The sequence below is a fragment of the Phyllostomus discolor genome, chromosome 8, assembly GCF_004126475.2.
Source record: "Phyllostomus discolor isolate MPI-MPIP mPhyDis1 chromosome 8, mPhyDis1.pri.v3, whole genome shotgun sequence".
In the NCBI taxonomy this organism is placed as follows: Eukaryota; Metazoa; Chordata; class Mammalia; order Chiroptera; family Phyllostomidae; genus Phyllostomus; species Phyllostomus discolor.
The window spans coordinates 63068580-63084435 of NC_040910.2; the positions used below are offsets into that span (position 1 = coordinate 63068580).

The 15856-nt window shown below is 40.4% G+C and overlaps 1 protein-coding gene across 4 annotated transcripts in view; it reads right to left on the minus strand.

Moving 5' to 3' along the window:
- The window catches only part of TTC19 (tetratricopeptide repeat domain 19), a 37467-nt gene extending 21615 nt beyond the window's left edge, over positions 1–15852 (minus strand). For 2 of the 4 annotated variants that reach the window (XM_036032929.1, XM_036032927.1), the window contains exons 1-7: positions 15558–15827; positions 15350–15468; positions 11606–11716; positions 11222–11260; positions 10408–10464; positions 10026–10087; positions 8076–8170 (exon numbers count right to left, since the gene is read on the minus strand). In XM_036032929.1, the coding sequence (XP_035888822.1) occupies positions 8076–8170; positions 10026–10087; positions 10408–10464; positions 11222–11260; positions 11606–11716; positions 15350–15468; positions 15558–15741 (667 nt within the window). In that variant the 5' untranslated portion in view covers positions 15742–15827. Of the gene's footprint in view, positions 1–8075; positions 8171–10025; positions 10088–10407; positions 10465–11221; positions 11261–11605; positions 11717–15349; positions 15469–15557 lie in introns of all 4 variants that reach the window. The other 2 variants (XM_028534225.2, XM_036032928.1) reach the window with 2 other exon arrangements.
- Positions 15853–15856: the final 4 nt, after the last annotated feature.

Below are 15856 nucleotides of genomic sequence, written 5' to 3' on the forward strand. Positions count from 1 at the left end.
GAGGAGAGCCAATAGTGAAAGGAAGGAATATGAGTCTCAAAACAATACAGTGGACCAGAAGGAAGATAGAATCAACCATGCAGGAAAGCATGACGAAATAAGAATTCAAAAAATTGAGGAAAAGATTAAGAGCATCCAAGACACCTTTAAACGTTCCAATATCCGAATTATAGGGGTACCAGAATCGGAAGGGGAAAAGCAACAGATTGAGCATGTATTTGAACAAATAATAAAGGAGAACTTCCCCAATCTGGCAAAGGGAACAGTCTTCCAAGAAATCCAAGAAGCTCAGAGAGCCCCAAAGAAGTTGGACCCAAGAAGAAACACACCAAGGCACATCATAATTACATTAGCCAAGGTAAAAACGAAGGAGAGAATCCTAGAAGCAGCAAGAGGTAAGGGGACAGTCACCTACAAAGGAGTTCCCATCAGACTGTCAGCTGATTTCTCCAAAGAGACCTTACAGGCAAGAAGGGGCTGGAAAGAAATATTCCAAGTCATGAAAGACAAGGACCTACATCCCACATTGCTCTATCCAGCAAAGCTCTCATTTAGAATGGAAGGGCAGATAAAGTGCTTCTCAGATAAGGTCAAGTTAAAGGAGTTCATCATCACCAAGCCCTTATTTTATGAAATGCTAAAGGGACTTATCTAAGAAAAGAAGATAAAGAAAAGACATGTATAGTAAAAGGTCAGCAAACTCACAAATATTAACAACCACACCTAAAGCAAAACCAAAAGAAACTAAGTAAACAATTAGAACAGGAACAGAACCACAGAAATGGAGGGTTAGCAGCAGGGGGGTGGGAGGAGGAGAGAGGGGGAAAAGGTATAGAGAATAAGTAGCATAGAATGTAGGTTGAAAATAGATAGGGGGAGGGCAAGAATAGTACGGGAAATGTAGAAACTAAAGAACTCATAAGTATGACACATGGACATGAACTAAAGGGGGAAATGTGGGCGGGAGGGGGGTACAGGGTGGAGAGGAGAGAAGGGGGGAAATGGGACAACTGTAATAGCATAATCAATAAAATATATTAAAAAAAAATATTGTAAACATATCAGAATGTCATTAATGTTGTGAATAAAAAGGAATGCTAGACATGAAAAAAAAAAAAAAAAAAAAAAAAAAGAAATTCCAAGGGTTTGGGAGCCAGGAACTGTGGACAAAGACCAAATAAATACCCATAAGAAATATATATTTGGTCAATATTGCAACACCCAATTAAATGACAAACTTTTCCCCACTTAATTGAGTCCACACATTGACTAAAATGTGGTATATTATTTTAGTTTGAAACTAATATTTAGCATATACATGTGAAAATAAGACCTGAAGTAGAATGAGTTAACAACAAAGCAAGTCTAGGGCCAATGAGGAAGTTTTAAGGTGCAAAAAAAGCAATGTAGTAACAATCCACAGGCCGTTTGTATCCTGAAATGGAAAGTCAGAAGCCAAATTTCAAGAACATTTTTAAAGATCCATTTTTTGAAGAATAATAAAGGTTGCAATGATATAGCACTTCTTGACACACATTACAAAACTAATTACACAATGTCTGGTAAAAGCACCAAATGCCCTGTAGAACTGGAGAACACAGATGAAGCTCTTAAGAGGCAGCGACTCTGTTTTACTTATAGCTGTATCTCACTGCCCAGTAATGTGTGGCATGTAACAGGCATTCAGTTGTACTTCTTGACTGACTGGTTGAATGAATTAAAAAAAAGGTACTGAACTAAATATGGAAAAGGTATACCAGTAATGAAACTAAAAATTAATAGAATTAAACAGTCACTCCATTGATCTATGAAAACTCAACAGAGCTGTCATTACAAATCAGTAAGAAAAGGATAGACCACTAGAACAGTTCTGAGCTAAAACTTGTCCATAAGGGGAAGAAAAATTATATTGCCACCTCTTACCACATTAAAAAATAAATACTAGGTACAATAGCTCAGTTGGGTGGAGCATTGTCCTGATGCCCCTGGTTGGGGCACACACAGGAACCAACTATTGAGTGCATAAATAATTGGAACAACAAATCAATGTTCTCCAAATCATTTAAAAATTTAAAATTCTAGGTCACAGAATAAAAGACACACAGGGAAGGGGAAAAGTAAAAGAATGTTAAATTGTACTCATCTTACAGAAGAAACTGAAAACAATGTTTTTTTCTGAGTCAAGTATGTTTGGAAGAAACTTTTAGATTAGCCTTAACAGAACTGAAAACCATTTATATGCCTTCCTTTCAAAATACATAAATGGAGATTTAGTGAGGAAAACATCCCTGTAGGGGCATAAGGACCTGAAAACAAAAGAAATAACAAAAATAGAAAATATTTTTTTAAATGCAACAATTAGGCCAAACATTACTTTTAGTACTGATAAAAAAGGTTTTAAGATTATCTCAGGACAATGGTATTTTTTAAAAAATCTAAACAAAACCTTCTACAAAAGACATACAACAAATGACTCAGTTAAAAATGGCAAGATATAGTCAACAATGTAAAATTAAATTTGTGACAAATAGGACAAAAAACTTTCTGATGAAGAGATAATGAAGATATCGTCAATGATGTATATACATATCTCTTCAATGAAGATATATCTAGGACTGTTTAAACAGCACAGATACATGTGTAAAGATCACAAAAACAAAAATTATGCCTAGAACAACAAAATCATCAAAACTTGGCCAAAACTAGAATCCTGCTAGACATAACAGACATATATAACACATCACCCAACAATAACAGAATACATTTTCCTCTCAAATGCACATGCAGCATTCTCCAGGAAAAACCATATACTAGGCTATAAAATAAGTCTCAGTAAGAGGACTGAAATCATCAGAGCATGTTCTCTGACCACAAGAGAATGAACTTAGAAATCAGCAGATGAAAATCTGAAGAATGGACATACATATGGAAATTTATCAACATACTCCAAAATATCCTAAGAATAGAAAATACTTTGAGATATGAAAACACAAAAAAACTTGTGTATAGATGTAGCAGAGAAATTTATAGTTGTGAATACCTATATATACTAGAAAGATCTTAAATCAATATCCTAAAATCTTCCACCTAATATACTAGAAAAGAGCAAAATAAACCCAAAGCAAGCAGAAGACATAATAAGGATTAAGAGTGGAAATAAATGAAATAGTAAAATAATATAGAAAATGAAACTACCAATTGGCTCTTTTTTAAAATATTAACAAAATTGACAAGGAGAAACTGAATAAAATAATCAGGATGATCCTTCATAAACAAACTGGTAAACATAATATAGAAAAGGTAACTCATTTAATAAATTACATTAATATATCACATTCCAGCAAACTTTTACATAGTATTTAATGAACACTAGTCACAGTCCTATAGCATTTAATTTCCATAACAACTCCATAAGGCAGGTTCTACTATTATCTTGTTGATGAGGAAACTGAGAAAAGTTAAGTAACTTACCTACAGTCACACTAATAAGTAAGTTAAGAGCCAGATTTTGAACTCAGGTTCCTGACTTTAAGCCCTCATGAAACTAAATCCACCACCAAAAATACTTTAACTTTCCAGAGATGTTTTGATTAAAATATAAAAATGAATGAACATTTCAGCTTAAGAAAAGGAAGAGGAAGGAATCAATGGGGGAAAAATATCTTAAAAAGAAGTAACTCTGTAAAATTAAAAACTGGGAAAGGAATATGTTCTCAGGTACATAGAGAATACTGTGAATTATGCTTTCAAAATATAATCCCATAAGAAAGGTTCTTCTAGAAAAATACAGCTCTCCAAAATCCTTTTACCCACTCATTCACTTATTCAACAGATATTTATCAACACTGTGTTCTTGACACTGTCCTAGCTACTGAAATCAAATCAAGAAAAATGGAAGTAATTGAGGAAGGAAGAAAAAAAGTTGCCGGATAATGAACTCTAAAGATCTGGCCCACATGGTTTCATAGATCCTATAACTCTGAAGGAATAGCGCATTCCTATGTAAACCCCATACCTATTCCCAGACAGAATACATAGAAAGCATCTCAATTCATCTTATCACATTAATACAGTCCTGTGGTGACAAGCACAATAAACTGTGGATCTCATAAGAAAATAAATGCAAAAGTTCTACATAAAGTCTCAGCATTTAACATCCAGCAGTATACTGAACAATTAACCAATTACTAGCAAGCCTGGTTTGCTACAGATATATGATAATAAATCTGTTCATACAGTTGTCACCAAACTAGATTATAAGACAAAGTTTTCCATCACCACTATCATTCAATGTTTTGCGATTATTGCCAATGAACTAAATTTAATGGGGGAAGGGGGAGAGACACAGAAGTACATCTAAAAGGAAACAATTCTCATGATTTCCCAAATGTATAATTACATCTAGGAACCATGTGAATATCAAATGAAAAGCAAATAGTTTAGTCAAGTACCCACTTGGAATCAAAGGTAATTAAATAGATGTTAAATCTATGTGAATGAATCTGTAAGCAAGAACCGCACCATGTTCCTCAATGGGAAGACTCAATATTGCACAAACAGTGTAGTAAGGGACTTCTCTTGCTAGCATGCTGCAGTTTGTCCCAGTGTTCACTCCTTTCAAGCAGAGGGCATTTCCATTCTCTATTGGGAATGGATTCTGACCAGTTTTAGCCAATCATGGTAATCCCATTTCTCTGGCCAAAGACTGGGTTAGAAATATCAAGAAACCCAATTCTCATCAATGAAAAGGAAGAATAAATCTACCTGTGGACTTCCAGAAAAGATGACCTGCATTCTATAAGAAACAAAGAAGTCTTCTTTTCCCCCAGACGTTGGCATTTCTGGGTGAGACGCCTGGGACCTGGGACACTTTCCAACCACAGGAAGGGGGGTGGGAGGGTGACCAGAAGACCAACACCCAGAGCATGCCAGTGAGGAGGGGAGGGAAGAGACAGCCTTGCAGGACCTCCGTCCTACCTTAGCAATACACACATCAACTGGCCCAGCAGCCCGGCCCCTTCTGCACACTTGCCATTTACAAGAGATAAGTGTCATTATTATTTAACTTAATTTGACATTCTCTGCTATTTGTAATCAAACAGTAACTTATTTATTCAGATTTCAAGCTCCTCAAACTAACATAAATATAATGTAAATCTAATAATTCAGTCTCAAAGCACTTGGGGACTTGACAAAATAAATTCAAATTCATGTGAAAATAAAAATAGAAAAAATTTTGCAAAAGTAGCATTTGTGAACTTGGGGTAATGAACACAGAATACAATGTACAGATGATGTATTACAGAATTGTGCACCTGAAACCTGTATAATTTTGTTAACCAGTATCACACCAATAAATTCAATAAAAAGGAAAAGTAGCATTTGTGAGTAGCATCTACAGTAGCAAATACAGTAGCATCTGTATTACCATATAGTTCAAACATATTAATACCATATATTAACAACTCAAGCAATGTATACTGTTATAAATTTCATCAGATTAATAATCTAAATGGAAAATCCCAAGAGAAAGCCAAGCATATACTCAATATGTAAGCACATAATGGTGACAGACTATCTCTATAGAAATAAAAAGAAAAGTAAGAAGGAAAAATGAGTAAATATCTTATTTCAACACTGGAAAATGCCTTCCTAAGCACTAAGTTCTGAAAGAGCAGGGACTGTTGCGTCACTTGCCTCTCTGAAAATCCTAGAACAATAGTTGGCATAAAACAGCTACTCAATATTCATTACAAATTAACAAAAGCAAAGAAAATAAAGAATTCCTATGCAATATAAAAAAGATTAAAGACTGGTACAAGTCATATTGTGTAAGTCATTTATACGAAATATATCACTAAATTTTAAAGAATCAGGTTACAAATAGTATATACAGTATGATCCCTAATAAGTTTTTTTCAAATGTAAATAGCATAGGGCAAAAGCAAGCCTACAGAGATATACAACAAAAAATGGTAGTGTGATTATGGATGATCTTTATTCTTAATGGTTTCCAAATTTTCTTCAATGCACTAGTATTACTTTTGGAATCGAAAAGATAACTTTACAGTCTTAAGAAACTGTCTTTAGTGGATGCAACAAATGAAAGACAAAAAGGGTATGGACAGCCAGACTTGTTTTTACATCTTTTGTGAACTTCCTCAAAGCACTCCACACTGCACAGAAAATTTCACTTGTTTCATTGAGTCTTTTATTCTTTCATTCAACAATTTCTGAGTCCCAATTATGTGCCAGGCACAGCTGTAGGTACTAAGAATAGAGCAGTTAATAAAACAGATGAACTCTATCTCTCTTTGATAGGGAAGACAAATACTAAAAGCACTTGAACAAAATATACTTTTAGTGGCAATACAAACACAAGCACACAACACAGACCTGCTTTTAAGTGTGAATAAGAGAAGGAATGAATGATAAGGTGCAAAGAGATGACAGTCTTCATCAGGGTAAGCTGCCTAAGGAAGTGATATCTGAGCGCAGAACTAAATGAAGAGAGCGAGCCATGCGAAGGTACAAGTGAACAGGCCAGGCAGAGGGAACAGCAAGGAAAAAGGGCTGGAGACAGCACTCAGCTTGAAATGAACAACAGCAAGAAAGACTTGTGTGGTGAACATGGAGTAAGTGGAGGCAGAGCAAAAGATGAAGAAGTGGCAGTTACGGGTCAGATTATGTAGGGCCTTATAGGTCCACACAGAGATTCTGAATTTGTTCTAAAGGTGATGCAAAAGCACTGATTTCTTAAAAGATCACTTTGCCTACTGCACAAACAGATCATGTGAGGGAATAAAGGGAGGCAGGAAAACCTATGAGACACTATTACAGGTATCCAGGCAGGAGACAGCAATGGCCTGGACCAAAGCAGCAAGGCGAGAGGATAGGATGAGGCGTGGTCTGAGAAGGGGATGATACAATATAATTTGTTGGTGAATTATATATAAGAAACAAGGAAGAAATCATAGATGATTCTTAGGTTCTTGGCCAAAGCAACTAGGTGAATGGTGGTACCACTTATTAAACTGAAGCTTGGTAGAAAAACACATTTGTGAATGGCCAAAACCATGTTTGTTTCGGACATGGTAAGTGTGAGGTGACCATTTAGAAATTCAAGATGTCAGGTAGATAATCTTACCCACGAGTCTGCAGTTCATGCACAAGTTGGGGCTAAAGGTGTAAAACTGATATTAAAGTTACGGGGCTTAAATGTTACCTTCTAGGGTGTGAGGCAGAGAGAAACTGAGAAGAGGGCCGAAGACAGCCCTGACATCTGTTAACTTCAGAGAGTGGCAAAGGGGAAGGCAAGGAACCAGGGAGGCATCCACATTTCCAACAGGCAACAGTGATCATCTGGGTCAGAGCTGCTAGTAAGGACAGCAAGGAAGATAAGGAATGAGAACTGGTAACCTTCATAAAAAGAGCTTCAGTAGAGTGATGGAAAAATGGCTTCTGCTCAAGAGAAAACTAGAAGGCAACTGAGTAGAGACAACTCTTTCAAGGCATACTCATTGCTTTAGAGACTACAGTTGACTGCTAACCCTTCAACATCTTACGAGCTCTTGGCATAGAGTAAGTGTGAAATAAAAGAATGAAAGAAGGAATGTCAAATCTGAAAACTCCCAATATTTTAAAACATATTAAAAAACCCAAATGGTTTAGAGCTGGAGAGCTTCCTGCCCATCCCTTTCTATTCCTGGCTTAACTCTTTATGCTCTTCCCTCCACACTGAGGATGAGTTGCAAAACCCTAGATAACTTGGTGTTTATCTGGGACCAAAGGCAATTAATTAGAATTGTGACTGGTAGCTGAAGCTTCCCTTTCTGCTCCTCAATTTTCCAGAGGTTATATATAATAAAAGTCAACAGATAAATGTTGAACATGTAACCAAGGGGTTAAAAAAAACCAGATCAAGTCATTTAACCAAAATATCTTATTCCAAATCCTCTGCTGAGACCTTAAAAATAGCCACTTAATTTCCAAATAGATGACTTTCTGTCCCCCAATTCCCTTTCCCACAGACTAATGGTGAAATCCTTTTGGGCAAAACAGCCAGAATTCCCTACCTGACAGAACGTCTTCTGCCATTTCCTTTTCTCTTTCAATTTTTTCCTCTAGAGTTGAAATGCAGAATTCATAGCCAGCAAGAGCAAATTCGTGTCTGTAAAGCAAAGATCAGCAATCTGTTATTTGTCTTTTCATAAACTCTTCTTTTATCCTCATTTTCCCAGCTGCAGTTTTGATATTATCAAGAAAGTGAGATGGGAAGAGAAATTTTGTTTCAAGTCTCTGAGCGATGTCAATCTGCCCTTTCTCAAAAGTTGTCTTTTTTCCAAGTCACCCATTTAGTGTAACTTAAGACATAAGGAGCTGGGACCACAGCGGTAGTTCTGTAACCCATACAACCAGCAGCCTTTGTCCTCTCCCTCTAACAGTTTCGAGCAAGTCCACTTCTCCCCTTTGGAAGCGTGCACCTGCTCAGAGTAACACCACAAATGCCCCAGGGGCCTGATGGTCTCATACAACTTCTGGAGAGGTTTATTACCTTTATACTTCTTCCAAGCTGTTGGTCTCTGATGCAAGTTTCTCCTACAGAAATGGCACTAGAAGGCGTTTAGCCTGACTCTAGCCCTGGACCCTCTAGCCCTTGTGTCCTCGCCCAAGCAGCAGGCAGACTGACTCTGGACAGAGCAAGCGTCAACTGCTGGTTTCTGTAAAGACATGCACAGAAACATGATGGAAATTCCCTCTCCATCCAGAAGTTCAATCCTGGTTCTTGCTGTTTGGTTCCAGTTTCTTACCAGAAGCAGCTTTTAACTTTATAGTTAAAGCTCACCCCCTCTCCCCTGGTGCCTTGCCAGGGAGAAGAGATGACCCCACTGTTCTGTTCTGTTCCCAAAAGAACAGAAGCTTCCCCAGGCCCACATCTTGGCAGACATGGCTTGATACCTAGTCAGAACTCAGAGCAGGGGAGGCTGGCCACAAGATGCTCCTGGTCAAAGTGTCTATAAACAACTTCTGGTCTTATGCTTGTCTTAATAAAACAGAACAAAAATCACTCTTGAGTACAGAGTAATTTATAAAATGATTAGTGGCTTCTACACAAGTTTCCACCCCACAAGACCATGATTTTGTCTCCTTCTTCAGTGTTATCAGTTTTGGCGTTCTTTTTATCCTAGGAAGTCACATCTAGTCCTGTTACTCCTCCAAGGGAGACTGATCTCAGCTGGAATGCTCCCTCAGATGGGTCAACTTCACAGCTCCAAAACAGACTTAAAGTGAAAAGCCCTTGGCAGCTCTGGCTACCACATATTCAACCAACCAAAAGTCAGGAGACTAAGCTGCTCCTGCTGAGAATGAAGGAGCTGCTGAGCAGGGCAGCGGGGACCAGGGTCAGGGCCCCTTATTTCAGTGAACACTCAATCTACAGCACCAGGCTTGAGGTCATTCCAAACCTCCAGGACCCAGCTTCTGTGGCAATTAACAATGTAAGGAAAAGCTTGTCTAAGGTCTTCCTGTAAACTCACCCCAAAATGTAACACTCTAGAGTTCTCTGCTTACATCCTAAGTGGTTCTTCTTTGATCTACACCTAGAAAGAATGAAAGGCACCAGGCTTCACTCGCCAGTGAACTCCCTCCCTCATTCACTGATACTGTCAAAATTATTTCTTCAAAGTTTATTATCCCTAGTAGCTTTTAGTTGCTCCCTCCCCTCTACCAAGAGCTAAACTGAAGTTCTAACTATAATATCCTTGATTAGCCTTGTCACTGTGCAGGCAGGGTTGAGGGCTATATGCCCCAGTCAGCAGGCCAACAGAAACAGCAGGGACAAAACTGGGAAAGACTGAGATTTTGCAAAGACAAGGGAAGGGAACACTTTGAATGTGATATCAGTTTTTTTGATATCGGGATAATTATCAGATAAATGAAAATTATATAATATCCCAAGGTCAAAGTGTTTTCTGCCTGCAGTCCTGCTCCGTCTGCCGCCACACCTAGATTCTGACTATACTCACCTATTCTGAGCAGCATAGATACTAGCCAACTTTAGAGAGATTTCAACGATTGCATTGTCTTCCTGTTGGGAAAAAGAGAAATGAAGGAAATACATGACGAGTACAAATTCCTCATGGAATATTTCAGATCAACCTTCAGATTGACTTTGGCCTGAAAGCCATAGTCTTTATCTTTTCAGAAGAATTAGGCAACTATGAATTCCTCAGCTACCATGCTTTTGCATGAGTGAAAGACCGGCAGTTTTTCTACAAGTCCTAGGTGGGGAAAATCTACCTTTTTTTGGCCAAAGCCAATGTTGGGGCTGGGTGGAGTTTTTTTCAGGACGCAGGACTATTCTGAAACCTCCTTTAGTGAGGGCCCAATCCTAGGTAATGTCCTTACCTGTTGCATGCCCCCTCCAAGCAGGTAACTCATTGTTGCTTTAAAAAGTTTTTCCGCCTAAAACCATAAGGAAAAGATTTCTCTTTTACTTGTTTGGGCCACACTCTCTATATGACCCTGGATTCTAAGTACTAGTCTGATGCATCATTCTTTATTAAACACAACACACATACTCACCTTCACATACACACAGAGAAAAGTATCCTTGTGATGGGAAAACAGACTTAAAAGACCTGGACCCCACATTCTCTGTGCACCTTAAAAACTAGTCTGTGATAAGTAGAAACTTTAGAAATTAACTTCTCATCCAAACCTACTGTGGCAGAGACTGCAAACTATTCCCTAATATTCTCTCTCCTTTCCATCTTTTCAGTTACAGAATCTCCTCAATTTTTAATAGGTCAGCCTCCTTTGCAGTTAGGAATAGGTCATACAATAACGTTTTGGCCAAAAGATGCACACAGAAGGAATGTGAACAATTTTTAAATCATATTTTATAAGGAAACTGCTTGCCCTCCATCCTCTCTTTCTCCCTTCCTGCAAGCTGGAGGTGAGCAAACTCATCTATGCAGATGAGGACACATCTAAGAAGGAATCTGGGCTTTTGGACCACTGCATGGGACAAAGGTACACAGGCCTCTTCAGTGTTTTAATGATATCTGGACTAATACATTAAAAAGAAACAAACCTCCTTCACATGTCACTCTATTTTGAGGTCTCTTTGTTATAGTGGCTTAGCCTGTACCCTTACTAATAGCATTCCCATGAAACTAGTCCTTTACAAATTCAAGATATTACAAAGTGATTTACTTACATTTTCAAGCTGACCCCGTATAAATGCTAAGTTGGCCATCTGAAAGCAAATTACAAATTGTTTTTCAGTTTAGAGCACTGTGTTCTTAACCTTTAAGCTAAAGACTCTAGCAAAGTACAGCAATGGTATGACAATAAATACTTGCATATACTTTGTGGATGTCAAACCAAACATAGATCCACTCATTCTTGAAGAAACAAATGTTAGTGATATTGTTTCTTTTTGGTCTGGGATTGAAACTTCTCCTAAGGGATACCCCAAGGGTAATAAAAATTGAAACAAAAAGTGAAAACAAAAACCAAGAGCTTTACATTCCTGACAGGCAGGAGAGTAAGAATTCTTCCCCCACAGATACCCTTCTCAGTGGCTCAGATTGTGAGTTACCAAGTCATAAGTGTAAGTGATGGCCTTCTTGTTATCACTCTGATAGGCAAGACGAAGTGCGTCATGCAAAATTAGCTCAGCCTCTTCTGGCTCATCTTTCATGATGCTCAACTGAAAAGAGAAAAACATGGAAAATGAGATGGAGGAATAGGTGGACGCACCGTACCTCCTCGTACAACCAAGATTAGAAAACCAATAATTTACAACAATAATTTACAGCCAGAATAACACCCAGATCCGGCAGAGGATTTATCTGAATGGAAGTCGGGCAGCCAAGAAGTTGAAGTAGACGCGTTCATCCAGACTGGTAGGAGAAGACCAGCCGGGCAGGCGCGGGGCTGGCTCGGGTCAGTGGCGCGCGGAGGTCGGGAAAAGTTTGGCACTAACTCGGTACAAAAGCCATCCAGGGCCGCAAGAAGGCAGCGGTGATCCCTGAGTACGCAAGCTGTGGCTGGCGGACCCAGAGGGGTAGCGATTGTGGACAAGGGCAGAACTCGTGCCCGGAAGCCCAGACAAGGGTCTGAGTCCAGGGGAACGGAACTATCGCCATTGTTTTCTCCCGCCCCGCTCCCGCTCCCACCCCGCCCCCACATATAACATCACAATCTAGCGACTGGGGTGCCCAGCCCCGGTGAGCACCTAAGGCTCCGCCCCCCACCGTAACTAGAACAACCAGACCGGAAAAAAAAAAAAAAAGGAGAGACGGGGAAAAAAAAAAATGTTTTCAACAGAGCAGATCAGTCCCCCAGGACTCATCCTTTTGAGCGACCAAGAATTAGCCAATCTATCAGATGCGCAGTTCAAAACACTGGTGATCAGAAAGCTCACGGAACTGGTTGATTTTGGACGAAATTTAGATGAAAGAATGCAGATTACCATAAAACAGATGCAGGAAGACACGCGGAGGAGAGCCAATAGTGAAAGGAAGGAATATGAGTCTCAAAACAATACAGTGGACCAGAAGGAAGATAGAATCAACCAAGCAGGAAAGCATGACGAAATAAGAATTCAAAAAATTGAGGAAAAGATTAAGAGCATCCAAGACACCTTTAAACGTTCCAATATCCGAATTATAGGGGTACCAGAATCGGAAGGGGAAAAGCAACAGATTGAGCATGTATTTGAACAAATAATAAAGGAGAACTTCCCCAATCTGGCAAAGGGAACAGTCTTCCAAGAAATCCAAGAAGCTCAGAGAGCCCCAAAGAAGTTGGACCCAAGAAGAAACACACCAAGGCACATCATAATTACATTAGCCAAGGTAAAAACGAAGGAGAGAATCCTAGAAGCAGCAAGAGGTAAGGGGACAGTCACCTACAAAGGAGTTCCCATCAGACTGTCAGCTGATTTCTCCAAAGAGACCTTACAGGCAAGAAGGGGCTGGAAAGAAATATTCCAAGTCATGAAAGACAAGGACCTACATCCCACATTGCTCTATCCAGCAAAGCTCTCATTTAGAATGGAAGGGCAGATAAAGTGCTTCTCAGATAAGGTCAAGTTAAAGGAGTTCATCATCACCAAGCCCTTATTTTATGAAATGCTAAAGGGACTTATCTAAGAAAAGAAGATAAAGAAAAGACATGTATAGTAAAAGGTCAGCAAACTCACAAATATTAACAACCACACCTAAAGCAAAACCAAAAGAAACTAAGTAAACAATTAGAGCAGGAACAGAACCACAGAAATGGAGGTCACATGGAGGGTTAGCAGCAGGGGGGTGGGAGGAGGAGAGAGGGGGAAAAGGTATAGAGAATAAGTAGCATAGAATGTAGGTTGAAAATAGATAGGGGGAGGGCAAGAATAGTATGGGAAATGTAGAAACTAAAGAACTCATAAGTATGACACATGGACATGAACTAAAGGGGGGGAACGTGGGTGGGAGAGGGGGTACAGGGTGGAGGGGAGAGAAGGGGGGAAATGGGACAACTGTAATAGCATAATCAATAAAATATATTTAGAAAAAAAAAAAAAGAAAATGAAAGGTAAAGAAAGCACATGCATGTCCTACCAAAGAGAAGAACATATGGCTATATATCTCAATACATAAAAGGAAGCCACTCATTTGTTGATGAAATATTTACTGAATTCCTACAGTACACTAAGCATTATGTCTGCAATGTTGACAGGGAGATCAGCCTCTTGCAACTATGTGTGGCCATATGACAAAGTTTTGGCCAACAGATGCAGACAAAAGGAATGTGAGCAATTTTTACATTATACTTTGTAAGAAAGCTCCTTGCTCTACATCCTCTTTCTCTCTTTCTGCAGGATGGAAGTGACCCTGTACAACAAATAAGCTTAATTACAACTAATCATAAAAGCTATGAAAAAAGTAGTAAGAAGGAACAATAAGGGTCTCCTTTAAATGGGAGGGCCAGAGAAGGATGAGAAAGAGTCAACCAAATAAGGAATTGTAAGGGGAAATGACCCAAACAGAGAGTGAGGAATGAAGAAAGGCCTTACAGGCTGAAAAGTATGATTTTTTAAAAGATTTTATTTACTTTTATAGAGAGGGTGAAGGAGGGAGAAAACCGTTGACACGGGAGCCTCTCGGTTGCCTCTGCCCTCAACTTGGGACATAACCCCCAACCCACGCATGTGCCCTGACTGGGAATTAAACCAAGGACCTTTCTGTTTGCAGGACGATGTTCAATCCACTGAGCCACACCAGTCAGGGCAAGAGTATGAGTCTTTAAAAACCATTCAAGAAATGAAAAGAAACAGACGTGAAAGGGAAAATGGTGAACCAGAGGATTATTATCAAATGGGTTGACAAGGTAGGGTGATACCACATAGGGTCTTGCAGGCCATGGCAAGGAGTTTGAATCTGATCATAAATGCAGTGGGAAGTCATTCAAGATGTTTAGGCAAGAAGGTGATATGATGTAATTTACTTTTAAAAACTCACTCTGGCTGCTGCACCAAGAATGGAAATGTAGGGGGTCAATAGGGCAGGTGAGACTCCTAGGCAGTAGGCTATGACAAAATGGCTGGGTGATAGCAGGGAAGATAGAAAAAAGGGGCCTGACTTTCTGGATTTGGTGGCAACAGGAATTGTTGCTGGACTGTAAGAGCATTGGGATACAGTGGTAAGGTTCCAGAAGATTTAAGAATGACTATGAGTTTTCCAGGCTGAGAAATTGGGTAGATGGTAGAAAAGAGAAGACGGTAAAGGAAATGTGTTGGGGAGAAATTTTAAATCAAGAGTTTAGTTTGGGACAAGTTAAGTCTGAGAGATAGAGCCTCAAAGGGGAGAGGGCATGTCAGTAGCGCAGCGTGGGAACATAAATTTGGATGCTGTTGGCATCAAGGTGGTAGTTAACCCAATAAAAGAGTTGGGATAACCTAAGAAGGGTATGAGAAAATAGAAGAATGTGGTGAAAAGGAAAAGTTTAGAAATCAGATAACGAAACAGCTCATAACCAGCACTAAAATTCATTTTCAGGACATCACATACTGTACATAAAAAATTATGCTCGTCTAGTCAGGATAGCTGGTTCACCAACAAAACTACAAAACATTTCTGCTAATTTTGTTTAAAAGAACGATGCCCGTGTTGCCACTGCCATCTGTATCTGAGACTAGTGCGTTCTACTGCACGCCGCCGAGTGTGACAAGCCTGGACGGGTTCCAACACAGCCCGGCTCACCCATAACCCATCTAGTGCCCTAACCCATCTAGTGCCCTCGGAGCCTCGTCTTCGGCAAACTGGCAGAGCAACGCGCATCCCTAAGGCCGCCTCACCTTGGCCCGCTTCAGCAGCAGGATAATCTCCGCCTCGGCCTCGTCTGCCGCACCCTCGGTGGCCGCTCCCGGCTGCTCCTTCTCCTCCTCCGCTCCGGGCCTCGAGAACCACGCGAGGGCTGCGGAAAGGGGCTCTGAGGTCACCAGGCCGGTCTACGCCGTCCCCTCCCGCCCGCCCCGCCGGCCCCGCCCGGCCCGCAGCCCTCACCTGCCAGCAGCGGCAGCAGGCCGGAGCCCCAGCCCTGCCGCGCGACTCGGAATGGCCGCACCTCCACCTCAGGTGCCCTGCCCCGGGCCCGCACCGGGAGCAAGTATGCCGGACAGACCCGGCACCGCCGCCCCGCGGCCCGCAGAAGGTCTCGGCCGACGCTATGGCTCAGAAGCCGGTACATGGCCGCGCCCGGTCCTCTGAGCACTGCCGGACCAGCCAAACCCCGAGACGTCCAGTCCCAGCGCAACGCCCGCCGCGGTGGTAGGGCCGTGAGTACCAAGAAACGACAGCCTTGC